The sequence below is a fragment of the Adiantum capillus-veneris genome, chromosome 17 (genome assembly GCF_014529385.1).
Source record: "Adiantum capillus-veneris isolate H3 chromosome 17, ASM1452938v2, whole genome shotgun sequence".
Lineage (NCBI taxonomy): Eukaryota > Viridiplantae > Streptophyta > Polypodiopsida > Polypodiales > Pteridaceae > Adiantum > Adiantum capillus-veneris.
This window is the reverse complement of record NC_140947.1, coordinates 34,710,038-34,729,652: the sequence shown is the minus strand read 5'-3', so window position 1 is coordinate 34,729,652 and position 19,615 is coordinate 34,710,038. Positions and strand designations below refer to the sequence as shown.

Here is a 19,615-nt window from a genome sequence, read left to right as displayed (position 1 = left end):
TCTATAAGATATTAGCGTTACTGATCAGCCATCGCTTGCGGCCGTTCTTACCAGATATTATTCATACTTCTCAGACAGGCTTCGTTATGGATCGATGCATTCTGGATAATATCTTCACTTTTTATGAGGCAGTAGAGTGGGCAAGATCATCTTCTGAACCTCTCGCTTTTTTCATCCTAGACTTCGAGAAAGCATACGATCGTGTTGACTGGGACTTTCTCGAAGGATCTTTAGCCAGGATGGGTTTCCCTTTGAGATGGATTTCAGGTATTTCCGCTCTCTTCAGAACTGCCAGCAGCGCTATTACTATTGGTGGCCGTGTCAGTCGTAGTTTTGAGCTTTCTCGATCTGTCCGTCAGGGATGTCCTTTAGCAGCATATCTGTATTTGTTTGTGGGAGAGACTATGTCTGACTTTCTTCGTGCTCAGAGTCATGCATTTCAGGGATTGACCATGCCAGTACCTACAGCTCCAGACCTTATCGATCAAGAGTTTGCTGATGACACTATGCTTATGTTGCGCTATTTGCTACCCGCTCTTGATGCAATGCGGGAGTCCCTACAGGTTTTTTGCATTGCCAGAGGTGCACGCATTAACTGGCATAAATCCTTTGGGTTATTGATTGGTAGTGATGACATACCTACTTGGGGGGTAGATAATGGTTTCACATGGCTACAGCCGGGTTAGACATGCAGATACCTGGGCTTCCAGGTTGGATTTGATGTTTCCTCACAGCAGCAGTTTGCACCCGTACTACAGTCTATTCGCAGGAAGCTATGCCATTGGTCTTCACGTCATCTGTCGTTGGCTGGCCGTGCATTGGTCGCCAACCAAGTCATTCTGGCTACAGTATGGTATACGGCTTCTTGTTGGATGTTACATTCTGGTGTGTGAGCTCAGCTCCGCCGACTAGTAAGGAACTTTTTATGGAGTGACACAGATGGGACTATTGATACTCGTGCTAGAGTTCGCTGGTCCACGATCATTCGTCCTAGGTCAGAGGGAGGCCTTGGCATCATTGATCCAGAGTTACAGAGCCGCGCACTTCTTACCAAGCTTATTGTTCGGGGTCTTTTTCCCGGCCAAGAACCTTGGAAGATGCTTCTTCAGGCTGCTCTTTGCACAGTGACTCCACGACTCGGCACTAGAGACGGTCATACTTGGCATTCAGGGTATCGTTTTCTCTTTACGGATGCTCCCTTGTCCACTTCCACCCTCTCACCCTTTCTCCGATCGCTCCTTCAGATTTGGGTTTCCATGAGACGGACTATCGTACGCTCACCTCCCTCATGTCGTGAGGAGATTGAGCGCCAGCCTCTCATTTGGAATGCTACAGTTCTTGATTCTTCGGTTAATCCACCTCGTCAGCTTGGAGAGAGGACTCACATTGATTGGGCTGCTTGGGACTCTGGCCCTGCTGCCTCTATGCGGTTGTGTTATGAGACAGGTATGCTAGATGCAGATTTTGTGGCAAAACATTATGACATTGGTCGCGGGGTGCCAGACAGACTGCTTGAGATCGATTCTGCTGTTCCTTCACAGTGGGATGCAGTCATGCGCGGCACGGTTCAGATGCCCCCTCATTGTGGCTGGGAAGGCCTCTTTGACCAGAGCACTCTCTTATTAGTTCGTTTGGACACCATGCTATTCACAGTTGATACTGACAACTCTCAGGGGATTCATGCTCGATTAACATACGCTGCCACTTCTCCACTACTTATCTCCTCCGGCGCCCGATGGGAGGCCATACGAGTAGTTGGCTCACGCGGGAAGCGTCGTTGTGTTGACCCCCGTTTTGCTTCCGCTGACGCTGCACTTTGGAGGCTTTGGGTGTGGGAGGGCCGTGCCCTATCGCAGCTTTACTAGGACCCAGGAGAGTGGCATTGGCCTCACTCAGATCCCACAGGTGCACCTGTATCCTTCTTTGAGTACACCGTCCGGATTGGAAGATTAGCATTGATGGGACAGCAACCACAACAGCCTACTCGTATGCGTTTCTGGTTACATTCAGGCCTCTCTCATGCCTATCTGCAGCACTTTTGGTTCGCGATCTGGGATTTACATGTTGCTCCTTGGATGATTGCTCATGCGGATGATTGCTCATGCGGGACTACCAGTTGGGACTTGGCTAGATACTATGGGTCATGATCCGTTATGTACTCGCTGCCCTTTGCGCCAACTTGAGTCACCTGCTCACTGTCTTTGGTCATGCTCAACTTCCCATGTAGTGTGGCTTGCAGTTTGCTCTCTACTCAGCAGATCAGGTGTTCAGCATGGATTTCTTACTTGGGGATCTGTCTCATGGTTGATGTCGATGCCCGGCCCGCATCTTTTCTACGAGGGCTCAGCCACAGATCCAGCCTTCATGCTTACCTCCACTGGTTATCGACGAGGGACTTTGGCTATGCTACCACAGATTGCTTGGAAGGGAGGTTCGCAGACACGTGATGCAATTTTCTCAGTCATCGCTAGTATTACACTATGGAATATTTGGAGAGCTCGTTGTCTTCACATTCTCAGTGCGGCTCCACAGCTCCTTCAGGATATCCTCACTGCCATTTGGCTAGACACCATTCACACCCTGATTTGGCAGTGGGATTCGTCCTCCGATACACCTAGAGCAGCCGAGGCTCGTCGATTTTCCTTCCTTCGGCGTTGGGCACGATCCCCACTTTTCTTCACACTGACAGGTGGTCAAATTACTTGGCATTATGCCCCTCCTCAGTGGTTTCTCCTCCACTCCTCACACCGACCACCATGAGATTGTTCTAGTCGAGTAGTCACTATAGTAGCTCTCCCCCTTTCATTCAGCTTGTACACCCCACGTGATAGGCTACTTTGGCATCCGCTGGGATTATTTTGTACTCAGTAATATACAGCCCTGACTTTTTTCAAAAAAAAAAAAAAAAAGCAAATATTATCATGCATGGGGTTTGGCATCATGCCTTACATACCCCCAAACATTGTTCCTAGCATATACTGTTGATTTCGAGGCACATAACCAGTGCGAAAGAAGACTAACACTAGATGGGATCCCAAACCCCCCAACGGCCCCCTTCTCTATCGCTAGAGAGGTATTTGCTAGATTGCACGCACATCGATACAATGGATCTAGATGATGAGATATTGATGGGATCATGCGAACGATGCTTGGATTTGCGAGGCTAGGGGCTGAAAATACAAAACACTAGGCTATTTGACTTGGAACTGCAACTGCGACGAGGCTATGGGCTCATATGCTAATGCCGCTGTGCGGGATGGGAATGATGCTGAAATCTGAAAACGCTGGCTGATTTGTGGTGCTTTGGCTGGAAATCTGAAAACACTGGCTGACCTGCTGATCTAGGGATGAAATCTGTTGTCGCTATGGATATCTGTTGCTGGTGGTTGATTGGTGCAAAGACGTTGATGAAGCTGACTAGAAACGCTAATGATCTGCTGGTCTAGGGATGGAGGGCAGATGCAAAAACGCCTATGAAATGAAGATGTTGCTGATGGAAAACGCCATGCTCAAGGTACTATTGGGCTGGATGACCATAAGGTATTGATGGTACTACTTGTGTGAATGGTGACCCCTTGGGTCACCTTTATAGGTCATAATTTCTAGATCAAGCAGTGCAAGGGCCTAATAATAACCCCACGACTTGGAAAGGCTGGGCTAAATGTCACCTATTAATAAGTTTAAGAACTTATATATAAAAGGTGCTTCACATGCACGAAACCTACCTAGGCTTGGTACTAAAAATTGTAATGGGAACACACCCTAGTGTAGGAGCAGACGCTGGTTGTAATCATGTGCAATCAAAGGGTATGCAACTAATCTAAAGTGCATACACATGCACGTCCTGTGTACACGTTCACAAGGGTGCTAGAACACTTCCTAGGCTGTCCTAAGCCCTAGAAGTAGGAGTTAGCTTGTCCACATACACTAGGGTTAGATGTGCACCACGTGACATCCCCCCATTGTCAAGGAGAGGTATTGGTACCGAGCTACAAGGCTTCCATGTAGTCCGCCAACAACTCTGGGTAATCTATGAAGAAATTTTCGTTGGCCCACTCTGCTTTGTGGGCTCCGCGGTACTTGAACTTCAGAAAGGACTGGAGTGCTTGGTTCTTTGAGCCTCGCCGAAAGCGATGCAAGAAATTGAAAAAGTGCTCCGGCTCCATGTCTTTTGCTTTTTCTACGATCTCGGGTTCGTCCGCTTCAAGAATCCTTTTGGGGGATCTCCTTGAAACAACTTCAACAAAGCAACATAGAAAACATCGTGCACTGACCATGAATTAGGCAACCAAAAATTCATAGATACATCTTTTTTCTTTTGAATGACTAGAAATTGACCATGCATCCTAAAAGACTCTGGGTGAGATACAGACGAAAAATGTACTGGAACGCTAAACTTTTCAAAGAATGCTTGCCAGCAATGTGACCTAAACTCAACGTTTCTTCCTGAAACAATCACCTGTGGCAAACCACGAAGGGAATACCGATGCTTGATGGACAAAAGTGCTAAATCTTGTGCTATGACTGTGTCCTGCCAAGCAATGCGCATGCAAAACTTATTGACACGACCTACATTGGTGAAAGATTGTGTATTTGTTGATTGCAAACTTTCTACCTATTCTAAAATTGTCTTCATACTTTTGTGCTCATCCGTGAGTGAATCATGTGCATAGTGCAATATGGCTTTCCTATGAGAAGGTAACACACAAAGACGGTGGCAAAAATACAAGAGACCATCACGAATGAGGAACTCAAAATCTCCATACTAATTTTTCATGTTGTGAAAAGATACTTCATGAATGGGTAGCTTTACTAGCAACATAATCAACCAAACCACCAAATTGCTCAAAAGTCTGGAACCATCTAGCTTGACGATCACTCCAAAGTGTACTAGGAAAAGATTGGAGCCACTTGAGGGCTTGATAATCAATAATGACACTAAAATCTCTACCATACAAAAAATGTTTCTCGTGCTTTAGAGAATGAAGAGGTTCCTTATCATGCACTGAATGAGTCTTTTCGGAACAGTTTAACTATGTACTGAGAGATGCTACTAGATTGCGTGTTTTATTCCCTTTCAAAACATGAGAGAGAGAGAGAGAGAGAGAGAGAGAGAGATCAATGACACAGAAGAAATGCTTCACTCACTATGAATAACCACAAGAGAGGCATCTTCGATAGAGAGAACGAGCGTGTTTTCTTTCCAGTTAACTTGTGGATCAAGCTCACGAAACCACTTGATGTTAAAAGTCATATCACATCCAGAGCAGGAGACGCAACAAACTGCCAATGAAAACCTACATCTTCTTGAATTGAGACTTGTACTTTAGGACATTCATGCGTAATTGAGAAGAACATGCCAGGAGAAAATCCAAAAACTGTCATGGTATCCACTAGAATAGCTTCTAAACATGTGCTCTTCACAAGACAATCGCTAATCACATCGTGCATACTACAAGGGTCAATAAAATCACAATGACTAGCCATTCACATGACAATCACTAATCACATCATGCATACTACCAAAGTCAAACAATCACAATGCGCTCACCATTCACATGACTGACCTCCTACTATTCCTTGAGCAAATTTTTCATCAAGCGTCAACTTAAGTTTCCTGACTTTTAGTCTTTCCTTTACTATCACCCCTAGGTAAAGAGTTCTTTGCTCTAGGTGTAGTGGAAGATTAAGAAGAAGAGGTCCTAAGGTTCTTACCATTTTATTGGTTCCGAGGGTTCTGTGGGGTACTTGACTTGTTCTCCTTAGGCTTATCTTTGGTGTGCTTTGAAACTTTTGTGAGAGCGATCCTGGCGGTGTCATTATAGTAAGCACAGTGTTTTACAGTCCCTTGGCTTCTATGAGTTGCTAGAGGACATTTCTTACAACAGAGACTTTATATCAATCAAATAACTGAACATTCTGGTTTCGTTACATCGCCCGGGACGGACAAACTTGCATACGTTTCTTACAGTTAGAGCTTCTGGAACCTTTACCACTTCCTGCTTAGAGTATGTTATCCCACAATGTATCCTGTGATTTAATTGGGAAATTTCCCCATGATTTCATTGCGTATCTTTCAATATTTTTTGTATACAGACCTATAATTGATTTTATGTGATGCAAAGGGCCACAAGCCCCACTTTTTGCGTGAGAGATAAAGAGAAAGAGAAAGAGAGAGAGAGAGAGAGAGAGACTCCCTGCTCGTGCAAACCCTTCACATGGCGGAAGGCTATCTACTCACGATTGCTGCAGCCTGCAGCTTTCTTGCGCACGAGGCCTTTGCCTGCAACGTTGCCCAGCTATGGTCCTTGCACGCCGGATGGCTGCTCCTTGGTGGTGTCCTTGCTTCATCGCCTGGCCATCTGTAGCTTCTTCTACTCGCCTGCTCCGTAGCCGCTCCTCTCGTCGACATGGCCGTGACCTGTCACATCTTCATCCTTTGCCACAAAGATTCCTCGTTCAATTCATTGTTGTTGTCGCTGCTACTGCCCTGTCTTGAAAAAATGACGCCTTTGAAGGTGGAGATGGGCAACCCTATTAAAGGTGTCTAAAGGGTGCCGCCCTCTTCGTGCTTTTCACTTCCTCTCGTGCGGCCACAACTTAATCCCTACACTAACATCTCCTCCTTGCTCCCAATGGTCTGTCTATTAGAGTTTTAGTACCTACTTCGGGCTTTCAAGTGCAGTCAAGCAGGCTTGGCGGAAGTTGTTTTGCATCTTATGTTGGTTTTGGTATTATTTCTTTCGTTCTCATTCTTTTCATGTTTGGAGTTGTGGCCAAAATGGGTCCTTGTTCTTCTCCCTCTAACAGGTTTTCTACCGACGGATTCAACCGCGTCGACACACCTACACCCACCGACCCTCGTCGCACCCACACTAGCATCCGACCTCGTCAACATACCTACACACGTCAGCCACCCCCGTCTACGCAACCGGCCCCGTCGGCCACTCCGTCGCACCCAGCCCCATCACACCCCACCCGCCAACCTCTGTTGCATCCACCGGCAACCTAGCTCCATCTTCACGCCATGTCGATGCACAAGCATCGACGGGTGCAACGACATGTAAAGTCATGCCAGCTTGCCTCGTCATCCGAGTAGGCACATAGAACAACCGCACTCTTGTTGGCCACCCCCTCGGACACCCTCCAATCGACCACCATCACACCCGGCCCCGTCGCACCCCCACCCGCCAACCTCTGTTGCATCCATCAACACACCCGTCCCCGTCAACCCACCACGTCGACGCACCCAGTATCGACATGTGCACTCATGACGACTTGCCTCGTCATCGGAGTAGGCACCATAATTACCAGGAACGGGAAACCGGAACGGGAACGGGGAACGGGAACGCGGAACAAAATGCCATTCCCTGTTACGGGTACTCACGTTTGAAACACGGAACGGGGATTCGGAACGGAAACTTGGAATGGGAACGGGGAACGGAGACCTGAAAACGGCCATTCCCTGTTACTATGGTAGGCACATAGAACAACCGCACCCGAAGACGCGCACATGTCAATGTCGAGTCAACGGCGGTCATGTCATCCACGTCACATTTCAAGCACCTCACTTTACGCATCCTCTCATGGCTACATCCAACCTTCTCTTGGTTTTCTCTGCGTCTCCCAATGGCGTCCCCTCCCCCCCCCCCCCCCCTTCAACCTCAATTGTGAACCCCACACCCCTGGGTCTCGAGGGTTTTCGGGACCGTAGGGAAGCCATGGGTTCATGCCTGCACCGTGGGGTTCGTAGCGGTTCACCCACCCCGCACCATGGAATTTTTTGCGACCGCTCCTACCATCGACTGGGATTTCTACCCGAGTTGCCCAAGTGTTTGGGAGGTTTGCAAGCCCGCATCAAATTGTGCACAACTATTAAGGGTGTTATAGCTCAATTGACAGCTTGAACAGGGGTGACCACCAATCTCAGCTCTACTAGGGCTCGACAACCCGTGGTGACACGATAAACCCGGATTGGGACAACGGAAGATGAAGCATAGTCTCAACCCTTTTATTTCTCCTCACATGAGACATGCACCCCAATACCGTCACGTGGTGTGGTGAGGGGGAGCACTCCCGTTATCGGGCACTCTCATACCCGACCATGCACCCATTACGACCCGATGGTGGACACAAGGAGAAATAGAAGGGTCGAAACTATGCTTTATCGTTTGTCGCCCTCATCCCGATTCATCGTGCCACCGCGGGTCACCAAGCCCTCGTGAAGCCAAGATTCGGCCTTCGGTTCGAGTAACCAACCGAGCTACAACACCCTTATAGTTGCGCACAATTCAACGCAAACCGGCTAACCTCCTAAGCACCAGGGCAACCTAGATAGAAATTCCAACAATGGGTAGGGAGGCGCCGCAAAAAAAACCCATGTTGCAAAGTGGATGGACCGTTGGGAACCCCAAGGTGCGTGGCATGAACCGTAGGACTTGGAGGGAACCCCACAGTCTCGAGAAACCCCACAACCTAGGGGGGTGGGGTTCACACCTGGGGTTGAGGATAAAGGGGGGGGAACACCCTTGGGAGACGCGAGGGAAACCAAGATAAGGATGGACGCGGTTATGCACTTTTTTTTAAAAAGGTGGTCACTTCATAGGTTCTTGGCGGTTAGTAAAAATCGCAAGGCCTAAGGGCTTTTTGTTAAAAAAACTACGAATTCTTCACCACCTTGCTGCTTGCGTACAACCGCCCTTCGAGAACATACTCACCGTCCAACAAGAACCGCCCAGTTTGCGCCACTTTGTCCCATGCGCCCCACCGCCCTGCGCTACCCCTTGTTGCCGCCAAGCACTACCGGTTGCCCCACGTTGTTACCCTGCAACCTACTCGTTGCGCCAGCGCTGCAATAGAGTTACCATGCTGCCTATGTATAGCCAGGGGCTGCCCACCCGCAGCCATAGGACCAATCAATGGGTTGCGCTGCCTAGTGGCCTAGTGCACTCTACAAAACAGCAGTAAGGGAGGTGCCGTAATTCCATCCGCCCACCTAAAGCAACCATTGGCACACACAATGGCCATCGAAGCATAAAATCAAAAAAATTACCTCCTCCTACATTGCTGCATAACATACTCCATAATTTAAAAATTGCTCTCACCGAATGTACATAGAGGGGCTGCCATGCCCTCAAGTGGCAGCTCTCGAGGACACCCTCACGCAGATCATCGGCAACAGAGAGGTAAAACAAGACTTACCAAGCATCCATGTGGCTGCCACAAGCGAATCAACATTCCACACACGAAAACCTGTGAGAAAAACTCAACAGATTTTCACCACCGGCTAGCATGTGCCCCTTTGCCCTCCTCTCTCACTAGTAGCGTCCCATACCACCCTATTCGAGAGTTGGGAGAGCTCTAGCGGTTTTGTGCACGTCGCCATGTCGTGCATACGAGCAGGAAGGAGGCTCTGATACCAATGTTAGTCCCTTACCGGATCCATCCTGCAAACATAACATGTCTCTCAAATGAGACTCAAGTCCTATTTATAGGACTTCATAACTAAAGGGCCATGTTCACACTGGCCGGACATAACTGCAGGCGCCCATCCTGATGTCTAGGGACATAACAGGGGGGAACACCCTTGGGGGACGCGAGGGAAACCAAGATAAGGATGGACGCGGCCATGCACAAAGCGAGGTGCTTGAAGCATGATGCGAACAATGTGACAGCCATCAACACCACGACGTGGACATGAGTACACCTCCGAGGTGTCGATGTTCCACGTGCCCGCTCCAACAACATGACAAGCCGACATGAATTTGCACATTGATGTTGGGTGCTCACATGGTGGGTCCGGCCAGATCCAACGAGAGTCGACGGATGTGGGCGCGACAAGGTTGACAATCAGGCTGGGTAGAGCAGCAATCAGCCGATGCAGATGAGGTGCAAGTGCGGCAGGGTGGGCGAGTTGATCGGGCCAAGTGCGACGGCGTGTTTGACGAGATTGGGTGCATCGACGGGTGCAACGAAGATCAACCAATGGGGGTGCAACAGAGTGGGCCGATAGGTGCGAGTGCAACGGGGTGGCCGACAAGGCCAAATGCATCGACGGCAGCAACAACGGACGCCGCCGCTGCAATCCCACACACAAAGGGACACGCCACTTACACGGGTCGATAGGCCTCTAACCAAAACCTCTCTTTCTTAGCTCGCCAGGGCACTTTTTACTCTCTTTAGTTTCCTGGCTTCTCAATTTTCAGTTTGCCCGTGTGGCTTGTTGTGTACATTTCTTCCGATGTTACCTTTGCACCTACTTTGTAATCAATATTATACTTTGCCCTCGAAATCGGCACATTGGGCATTTTGAGGGGATTTTCAAGTAATGGAAATCGGTCACTTCTTCTTGAGAGAAAATCAGTCACTGAGAGAGAGAGAGAGAGAGAGAGAGAGAGAGAGAGAGAGAGACCTAGTTATTGCAAGTTTGCCAATAAGATAAAGACAAGACCATTTGCTTTCTCTACTCCAAGCCGAATCCTCTTGTTGGAAGCAATGTGGCTACATGTACTCCAAAATTGCTCCAAGGAAATAACTGTCTGGCTGAGAATACAAATGGCCAATCTCTCAAGCTCAGGGCCATCATGGTCATAGTCCTCCCACCATAGCACTGAGCCAATCTTCTTGCGATCAATCTAAGCATCTGGCAATATACACCATGAATGCTTTCATGTGTGAAGGAGAGGCATATGAATCCCACCTCTTCCTACAAAGCGCATGGATCTCTACGTATTCCTCTACATTCGGCTCAAGCCCCTCAAGCTACTCGATCATGCAACCCATGGCCTCCCAAACCTTACCAATTCAAGGCTCCATACCATCCATGGTTGCACGACCGTATTCTAACATTAAGAAAACTTGTACACAAGGAGCGAGTTGAAGACGAAGCGTGTCTCTAAATGCTCGAGAAGCACCTCCATATGCCTTTCTTATGTCTCATATACAACCTGGAACTCAATATCCACCAAGAATGTTGCCATGTGTGAAGGAAAGACAAATGAACCCCATCTCTACGTATTGCTCTGCATCCGGCTCAAGCCCCTTACGCTACTCGATCATGAAGCCCATGGCCTCCCAAACCTTGTCAATGGAAGGCTCCGTACCATCCACAACCGAAGCAAATGGACCACCAGATGAACCTATGCATTTAGACTTTTGAACTCCTTTTAGACTGCAAATCCTCTACCTTCTTTTTTAGCTCAATCCCAACAACAGTACTCGTATAGGAGGAGGTGGCCATCTGGTGTTAGTCTCCTTTCTCTCTCTTTTCACTCAAAGAATCTTCATTCATAGTATTATTCTCTCCTCTCTCTAGTCTTTGCACATCTCTCATGCAGTAAAAGGGACTCTATCATCAAGTAAAAGGAACCTTGAGTAAGCGTTGAGCACTTAAGCATGCACCATCGATCGCTTCCGTTGCACATTACAGAATCATAGTTGAGAGATAGTACAGGATAGAGCATAGAGAACTAAGGAAACCATAAAGAGAGAGCAGAGTTAAGAGAGCTTACTGAAACGTGACAAAAGGGATGTGATCGTGGTAAAAGAATCAAGAAATAGTGGCATCTATCTTTTCCGGGCCTCAAGAGGCATAAAGAATCCTTTGGCGACGGGTCAAGCCGGATGAAGTACCCACATTCATAAAAGTACACAAATTTGACCCGGATAAAGTCCAGCCGAGTGGAATAAAAGAGAAAAAACGAGGATCTTGAGGTTGATCGCTTTTATACGAGCTTGGAGAATTAATTGGTGCATTTCTTCAAGCTACTTCTTCTTCTCAACACTTACATTGTGGAAAAATCTCACTTCATATTCCGATATGTGAAGATAGTGGGTGTCTTCACTTTGTAGTGGCCTCCATTTCGATGGTATGAGCAACACTTGCATGCCTATCCACAAGAACCTCCCGCCACCAACAAATTGCCCTCCGAAGTCACTTCATCCCACCACGAACACTTCTTTGGCTTTTGAGTGTTGCTGCCACGAGAAAAAGAGGGTGTACATGAAGAGAAGGCCATGGATGATGGAGCGCACCAAGAGAAAAGTAAGAGTCTCACCAACTAAAGCTCTCTCTCTTTCTCCCTCGATCCTCTCCATCAAACGAGGCCTCCTCTTCTCGTGCCGACAACGCTCAAAAGCCAAAGGAGAGGTAATGGTGTAATATGGTAACTTCGCAGGGCACTTTGACAGTGGCGAAATGTTCTCGCGGATAAGCATGCAAGCTTTGCTCATACCACCAAAAAGGGTGCCACGACAAAGCGAGGACACACTATCTTCACATTCCAGGGCATGAGGTGAAATTTTATATGAATGTAAGCGTCGAGAAGGAGCTTGAAGAAAAGCACCAATTATTTAACTCTAAATCCTCCAAGCCCACACACAAAGCCATCGACCCCAAGCTCCTCGCTTTCCTCTCTTCGGAACTTCATTCGAATCCAATTTATCACATTCATGAATCGGGGCACTTCATCCTATCCGACCCGTCGCCAAATAACTCATCATGCCTCTTGGTACCCAAAGAAGATGGAAGAGGTGGATGCCACCATAGCCCGATTCTTCTACCACAATCACATCCCTTTTATCGCAGCTCAGTGTGCTCTATCAACTCTATGCTCTCTATATTTCCTTAGTTCTTTACGCTATGACCTCTCCCATCTCTCAACTATGATTCTAACACATTCTATATGTGATCAAAAGAGGGCAAATTATTGAAAGGCTATGGTGAAGCCGATAAGGGAGAAGGGCCTAAACTATGTGCCACAATCTTCGAATACTCTCTATATTTCCTTAGTTCTTTACGCTCTGACCTCTACCATCTCTCAACTATGATTCTAACACATTCTATAAGTGATCAAAATAGAGCAAAGTATTGAAAGGCTATGGTGAAGCCGATAGGGGAGGAGGGCCTAAACTATGAGCCACAATCCTCTAAAACCACTTTGCTTAATAAAGAGATGGTAGTTGCAGAGCAAGCAACACTCAACTTATAGCAACTTTGGAAAAGCATGAAGTGACCCTCATTACAAACAAGTGGAGCGACACATTAGGGTTGGCAAAGGGTGCAAGGTCAATCCCTCCGTCCCCCCCCCCCCCCCCCCCCCCCCCCCCCTCTCTCTCTCTCTCTCTCTCTCTCTCTCTCTCTCTCTCTCTCTCTCTCTCTCTACACTTGCGACTCTCACATGGTATCAAAGCTTTAGGCGCTCTCAGGTCTAGGGTTCTACTCCCTCTTATATTCCCCCCTCTAGCGTTGGCCTCCCATCGCCGAAAGTACATACAGATCCCCCCTGCACTCATCTACGTTTTTTGCAGGGATCTATGTTTTCTGGCAGCCTTGCATATTCTGCAGATGAGGGGCTGATTGAATTTTCAGCATGGGCAGGATTGCGTTTTTGCAAGGGGAAGGCAGTGCTACATAGAGGAGGTCAAGAGGCCCTGAGCTTGCAGGAATCAAACCCTCCACTTCTCCAATTCAACGTCCAGTGACGGGATGGCGAGATCTTGTCTGCTGGCACTTTGTTGCAAGTAATATGGTGTTGTTTTTTCTGTTTTCAGCCCTCCAATGGCTGCCATACACAGAGATCTACCCTATATAGACCCTTTGCACCACTCAGAACAAAGCCGGGAGTGTACAAGCACACCAAAATGCAATTACGATTGTGAGTGGACAGCAGCCTATAGGCATGCGTTTTGTGCATAGGAGGTAGCATCCTATCAAGACACCACCTGGCAGTGGTTCGTGCAGTCTATCAGTCACTACTGCAACATACAGTAGCTTCGACTTCAGCTTGTTCATTGACCAAAAATCAATTCATGGGAGATCCATTCATTCTAGTCCTTGCTTGGTGATTGCTCACTCCGAAGGGAGTAGTGACTTGTGGATTGCTTTGGACACACATGTGCATTCATTACAAGAGGACACACGAGACATGGTCGTGCTTTCAATATATGGGCCCATCATCTTCCAAGAGAGGACACCACCATTCTTGATCAACAGAGACTTCATAGTGTACCATGTTTTCACAGGTACAATGCATTTGGAGGAGCATTCTCTTCGGCTTACATAGGATCCCGGATCTCTTCTTGGTCAATGGCATAGCCTTGATGTCGGTGCATTGGACTCCCTTGTGGAGCTTACCCAGTAGATTGAGGGATCAAGCATGCTAAGACTGCATCGAAGGCTGCACTAAGCTGGGATTGGTTGGCAATACATTTGCTCTCCTAATCATTTGGAGTTCTACCGTCAGAGATGTCGAGACTCACCACGAAACCACTTAGTGACTTAAATTACATCACCCGCAAGTTTGGAGACTACAAAACGACGTGCACACATCTTTAACTAACCAAACTTGGTAACATCAAGCAATAATTATAGGTTATCCACCTGCATATGAATCAGTAAGCGGCACCAAAAGTTTGCCATATACAACAAAGAAAGGTTTTGAAACTAGTTAATATGGCTGGGCTTTGATTGAAAGTTGGAAGAAAGCAAACTAGCAAGAAGGTGGCAGCACAAAAAGAGGATAAAGTAAATAGCACACCTTTGGAGAGGGTGCATCTTGGTCTTCCATAGCTGCAGAGAATTCTTCTTTGACAAAAGCACCTGTGCTTGGCGAAGTGCTGCCCATCCCATTCTTAGGGATGCATGGAAGTGCAGCTGACTCCATGCTCGGAGGTGACTTCAGTTCTCTTTGAAGATCATCTATCTGCTGCAGTAGGTCTTTAAGGTAATCAATGGCATCGCCAAGAATTGATGCTCTATCCATCTGAAATACAGCACAAAGAGGAGATATTAAAGAAAGGTGTCATTGTTTATTTGAAAGAGAAGGACCGACCTTTGAAACCAAGAACCATACAGCTTCAGGGTATTGTTCATTGCCTATGGACACCACGCATGATTCTTGTACGTTATGAGGCAAGGGGGAGGAAAATACCTTGGAGATCTTTGGTACGACTGACCGAAGTAGATAAAGGCGTTCATTGAGCTTCTTCCGACGCCTTCGTTCTGCATGTAGATTCTTGGCAGGTAGCCCTTTCTTACCCTTTATTGCTTCGGAGGACACTTTACTTCCCTGCACTGCAACTGGCTGGTCAACCCTTATTCTGTTATCACCATTGTGCAGAATAGCCTTTTCACACTCAATTTCATCAAACCCGTCTTCTCTCTTATCTATCTCAACGTCAGAGATGTGCAAGGACCTCTCAACATAAGCCTCACAGGCCTGCTCATTCTTGACGCCTTCTATCATCTCCGGACCTTCCTTCCCATGTATTGACCCTTCTTCCATATCATAAAGATCATTCTGTTCATTAAGCATAAAAGCATTTGGATTTTCCTTGACACAAGTCCGGGCAGCCAATTCATAAGAAGCAAGCTGGGTAGTAAGACCCACGTTTGGGGTGAGCCCTGCTAGCAAATTGCTATTCACATCAAGAGTGGGATCCGAAAAAGTAGGAATATCGATCTCCTCATCTTTCACAGCACTACATAGATGACTACAAGCATCCTTTTCAATGAGAGAGTTGAGCACTTCTGGCCTCCAACTAGAATGGGGCATCCTGTAAGACTCGCTTGGTATGTATGCCGAGGAAGAAATCTGTAGAGCCTCTTCACCACCAACAAAACTTCTAGTGAGTAATGAAGATGTCATTTGAGAGTTAGCAACTGGATTGTTGCCATCAACAAATAAGCAGGCATTCAGAGCGAAGTCATCATTGTGCAATCTCCGAAAGCTACTCATTGACACATCAGCCGACTCAGCCAAATACTTCAAAGACTCTAAACTGCTGGCTTGGCTATCCAGATTCGAATTTTCAACCGGGTCATTCATTTGATTACTCAATACAGCAGCTCCACTAACTGAAAATCTGCCTTCTAAGTTCATGTCATTTAATGATCTTTCTCTGATAAAACTGTTCCCATTGTCACCAAACAAACTTGAACCTTCATTCACCATGAGCACATGAGCTTCATTCATGGGCTTGGGATTATCAACTAGTGGTGAGTCTTTCAATCCTGTTGTATGCTCTAGCAACTGCAAATTATAATTGATGGAAGATGGAACTCCTGACAGAAGAGATTGCATTGATGAAAAAGACGATGAAGTCGCCCCTTGAGAAAACAGCGCTTCTGCTTCGAACATGTTGTGGCCGTTTGCATGCATATACAACGCCTCTTCCGCAACAACCTTACTGAGGAGAGGAGAGACATCTGCCTTCAAAATAGTGCAAGGCAAAAATGCCTATGTGTCAGTATAAACTTGAAATAACAAAAACAGACACACTCTACATGTACATCATCCCGGGCGGTCAACCCATGGGAAACTAACATTCTGCCCCAATCAAGTGTGGCAAAGCAGTAGAGTGATAAAAAAGACATTACCGCAAGAAATCGCTCCTGAAAATTCAGCCTGTTCATAGTATGCCATACTGTCGTGGCTACTTCAGAGCCGGCGACACCATGTTCTACCTGGCTGCGCAGGTAAAGGTGATCAAAAATTTAGAAAACTTGAAGGCATAAGTCCACACGCACAAGACTGCAAAGGGTGCACAGCAAGCAAACAATGTAACACAGATATAGGGAAAGCAAATGTCTCAAGAAATCTATGAAGACACAAATGCACTTGTTAGGAAAGGCCCGCTCACTTATTATCAGAGGGATAAAGGACACGACTCTGAAGTTGCATTATTCCTCCTCTGAGAGGGAATGTTATCAAGATGGAGGTTGTTGGGCTTTAAATGAGAAAATATGCTGTGCAGAGAATTGCTATAAAAGCCATGGTGTAGCCACTCGCAGGTTCACGTTGTACACCAGCTGGAGCAAACGATACCACATAACCCATCAGACTTGCAGGCAAATCTGCTGGTTACGAGTAACTACTGATGTGTAAACGATACACATCTTAGAAGCGCAGAGAACTAACATGTGAAACCTTCAGTCCAAGGGCACTTCTGCGTGTACACATTACAAAAGGCCTTTGACTTGTCTGCGGCTGCCCAAAAAGGAGAGCAAGGGCAGGCTGCAGGGAGCATGTTGCTTGTATCATGAGAGAGTGTGTGTGAGTATGAGTGTGTATGTATGTGTGTGAAGCTGCCTTTCTGCTGCACAAAACAAGGGGCTGTTTCCCTCTCTGGCTTGAAAAAACAAAGCGTTTCTCCCCAATCGAATAGACGCACTTCTGCCATGAAAGCGCTGCTGGCGTTACAAAAGCTTCCTCTCCCAAAAATCCATTTCCGGAAAGTACCGCACAGCAGGAAGCTCAGATGCTGTGAAATGGACACATTTTCAAGAAAAGGGTGTGTGAGAGTGTGTGTTTTGGGGGGGGGGGGGGGGGGGGGGGGGGGGGGCGATTTTCCTGTCTCTTCTGTAGCAGGTATATACGTGAAGTAAGACTAGGATGAAAATGAAAAGAGCAATGCAGTACTCTGCTGGCGACAAGAAGCTGCGGCCCTGTAGCTTGCGTAGCTGCCTAGTAAGTCCTGGCTTTCGAGACGCACGGCCTCGAAAGCAGACCTGCTTTTTCAGTTGTTCCAAAGCGCTCGAGTCAGTGAGCCTCATCCTCCCCATTTTTCGTCTCCGAAACTAAAAGCACTATGAAAGCAAAAGTGACATGAGAAGTCGGGACCTTGGAAGAGGGAGAGATTTTTTGTTAGCGGTGCCTTTCGAGCAGAAAGGGTATACCGTGGGAGTTTCTTTTCACTTACAACATAGTACCCATAAAATATTCAAAGGTGAGACTGGGTGTATGAGTGTGTTAACAACAAGTGATAAAATCACAAGGCCTGCCAAATTAAGGAAACTAATAAAGAACATGAAAGTGAAACAAAAAATTATTAGGATGGTAATTATATTGATCCATAGAGAAAGTGATTTACAGATTACATCATAAATGTTGATCGCGATGAAAGATTGAAGAGTATCAAAGTGGTGTTTTGATAGGATAAACACAAACATAATGTATGGAATCATGCCAGATCTGATAAAATTTTCTTCTTGAGATGCAATTTTTCAAGTACCCTTTCATATGCTTTGTGTAATGCAATCAATTTATATAATTTTCCATATATATTGTTAACTTAAAGATATAAACACAAAAAATAAAATTTTCTTCTTGAGATGCAATTTTTCAAGTAGTTTTTTTAAAAGCACATGTTTTGATAGGCAAAATAGCCCTTGACAAAAAAAAAACGTCAATTTTAGGCCTTGATCTAAAGTTAGATCCCACTTTAAAATCTCTACGACTCTAAGCTTTTAAAAAAAACATAAGCATAGTGAATTGAATTAAAAAAGCACCCTTAAGCTCTACACCTTAAACTTTAGATCCCTATGCTCTACACCCCACTTTAAAAATTCTACATTTTTAAGCTCTAGAGCGTCTTTTACAAATTAAAACTGTAAATCCCTAAGTTGTAAATCCCACTTTAAAAGCTTTAAAGTTCTAAGTTAGTAAGCCCTAAAACTCTAACGTCTCGGGGTGACCCTCCCCCTGCGTGTGGATCTATGTAACATTTTCACTTTCTTTAATTCAAATTTTTACCTTCTAATAAAAAAAAAACTCTAGTTCCTCATTGGATTAGCTTTAAAATCTCAAAAAAAATAATCCTTAAATATTAAAGCTCTAAAGGATAAATTCCTTCCATAAAGTTTTAACCAACAAAAATGACAACTTTAGTTATTACCTAACCCTTGACAAAAAAAAAAAGCGTCAATTTTAAGCCTTGATATGAGGCTACATCCCACTTTAAAATCTCTACATCTCTAAGCTTTTAAAAAAAACATAAGCATAGTGAATTGAATTAAAAAAACACCCTTAAGCTCTACACCCTAAGCTTTAGATCCCTATGCTCTACACCCCACTTTAAAAATTCTACATTTTTAAGCTCTAGAGCGCCTTTTACAAATTAAAACAGTAGATCCCTAAGTTGTAAATCCCACTTTAAAAGCTTTAAAGTTCTAAGTTAGTAAGTCCTAAAACTCTAACGTCTCGGGGTGACCCTCCCCCTATCTGTGGATCCATGTAACATTTTCACTTTCTTTAATTCAAATTTTTACCTTCTATTAAAAAAAAACTATAGTTCCTCATTGGATTAGCTTTAAAATCTCAAAAAAAAAAAATCTTTAAAGATTAAAGCTCTAAAGGATAAATTCCTTCCATAAAGTTTTAACCAACAAAAATGACAACTTTATTTATTACCTCAAGTTTCAACCTTGAATGAAATTCTCAAAATGAAAAGATGGGTAAAAGAACTTCTCAAATTTCAAAATGAACAAGTGATAAAATCACAAGGCCTGCCAAGCATGATAAAAATTTCTTTTTGACATCCAATTTTTCAAGCCCCCTTTCATATGGTTTGTGTAATGCAATCAACTTATATAATTGGCCATATATAACGTTAACTTAAAGATATAAATACAAAAAATGATAGGCAATTTTGAGATTGTTTTGACAGGCAAAATAACCCTTAACAAAAAAAGTAGGCGTCAATTTTAGGCCTTGATCTGAGGGTAGATCCCACTTTAAAATCACTACATCTCTAAGCTTTTGAAAAAAAAAAACATAAGTGTGCACATAGAATTGAATTAAAAGAGCACTCTTAAGCTCTACACCCTAAGCTTTAG

At 45.5% G+C, this 19,615-nt stretch overlaps 1 protein-coding gene across 5 annotated transcripts in view; it reads right to left on the bottom strand.

Moving 5' to 3' along the window:
• The window catches only part of LOC147437047 (uncharacterized), a 64,324-nt gene extending 46,755 nt beyond the window's left edge, over positions 1–17,569 (bottom strand). Inside the window, exons 1-5 of one of the 5 annotated variants that reach the window (XM_086486453.1) lie at positions 16,920–17,316; positions 16,642–16,810; positions 16,379–16,469; positions 14,931–16,211; positions 14,538–14,762 (exon numbers count right to left, since the gene is read on the bottom strand). In XM_086486453.1, coding sequence (XP_086342579.1) covers positions 14,538–14,762; positions 14,931–16,211; positions 16,379–16,469; positions 16,642–16,682 — 1,638 coding nt within the window. In that variant the 5' untranslated portion in view covers positions 16,683–16,810; positions 16,920–17,316. Of the gene's footprint in view, positions 1–14,537; positions 14,763–14,930; positions 16,212–16,378; positions 16,470–16,641; positions 17,317–17,420 lie in introns of those variants that run through there. The other 4 variants (XM_086486451.1, XM_086486455.1, XM_086486452.1 and 1 more) reach the window with 4 other exon arrangements.
• Positions 17,570–19,615: the final 2,046 nt, after the last annotated feature.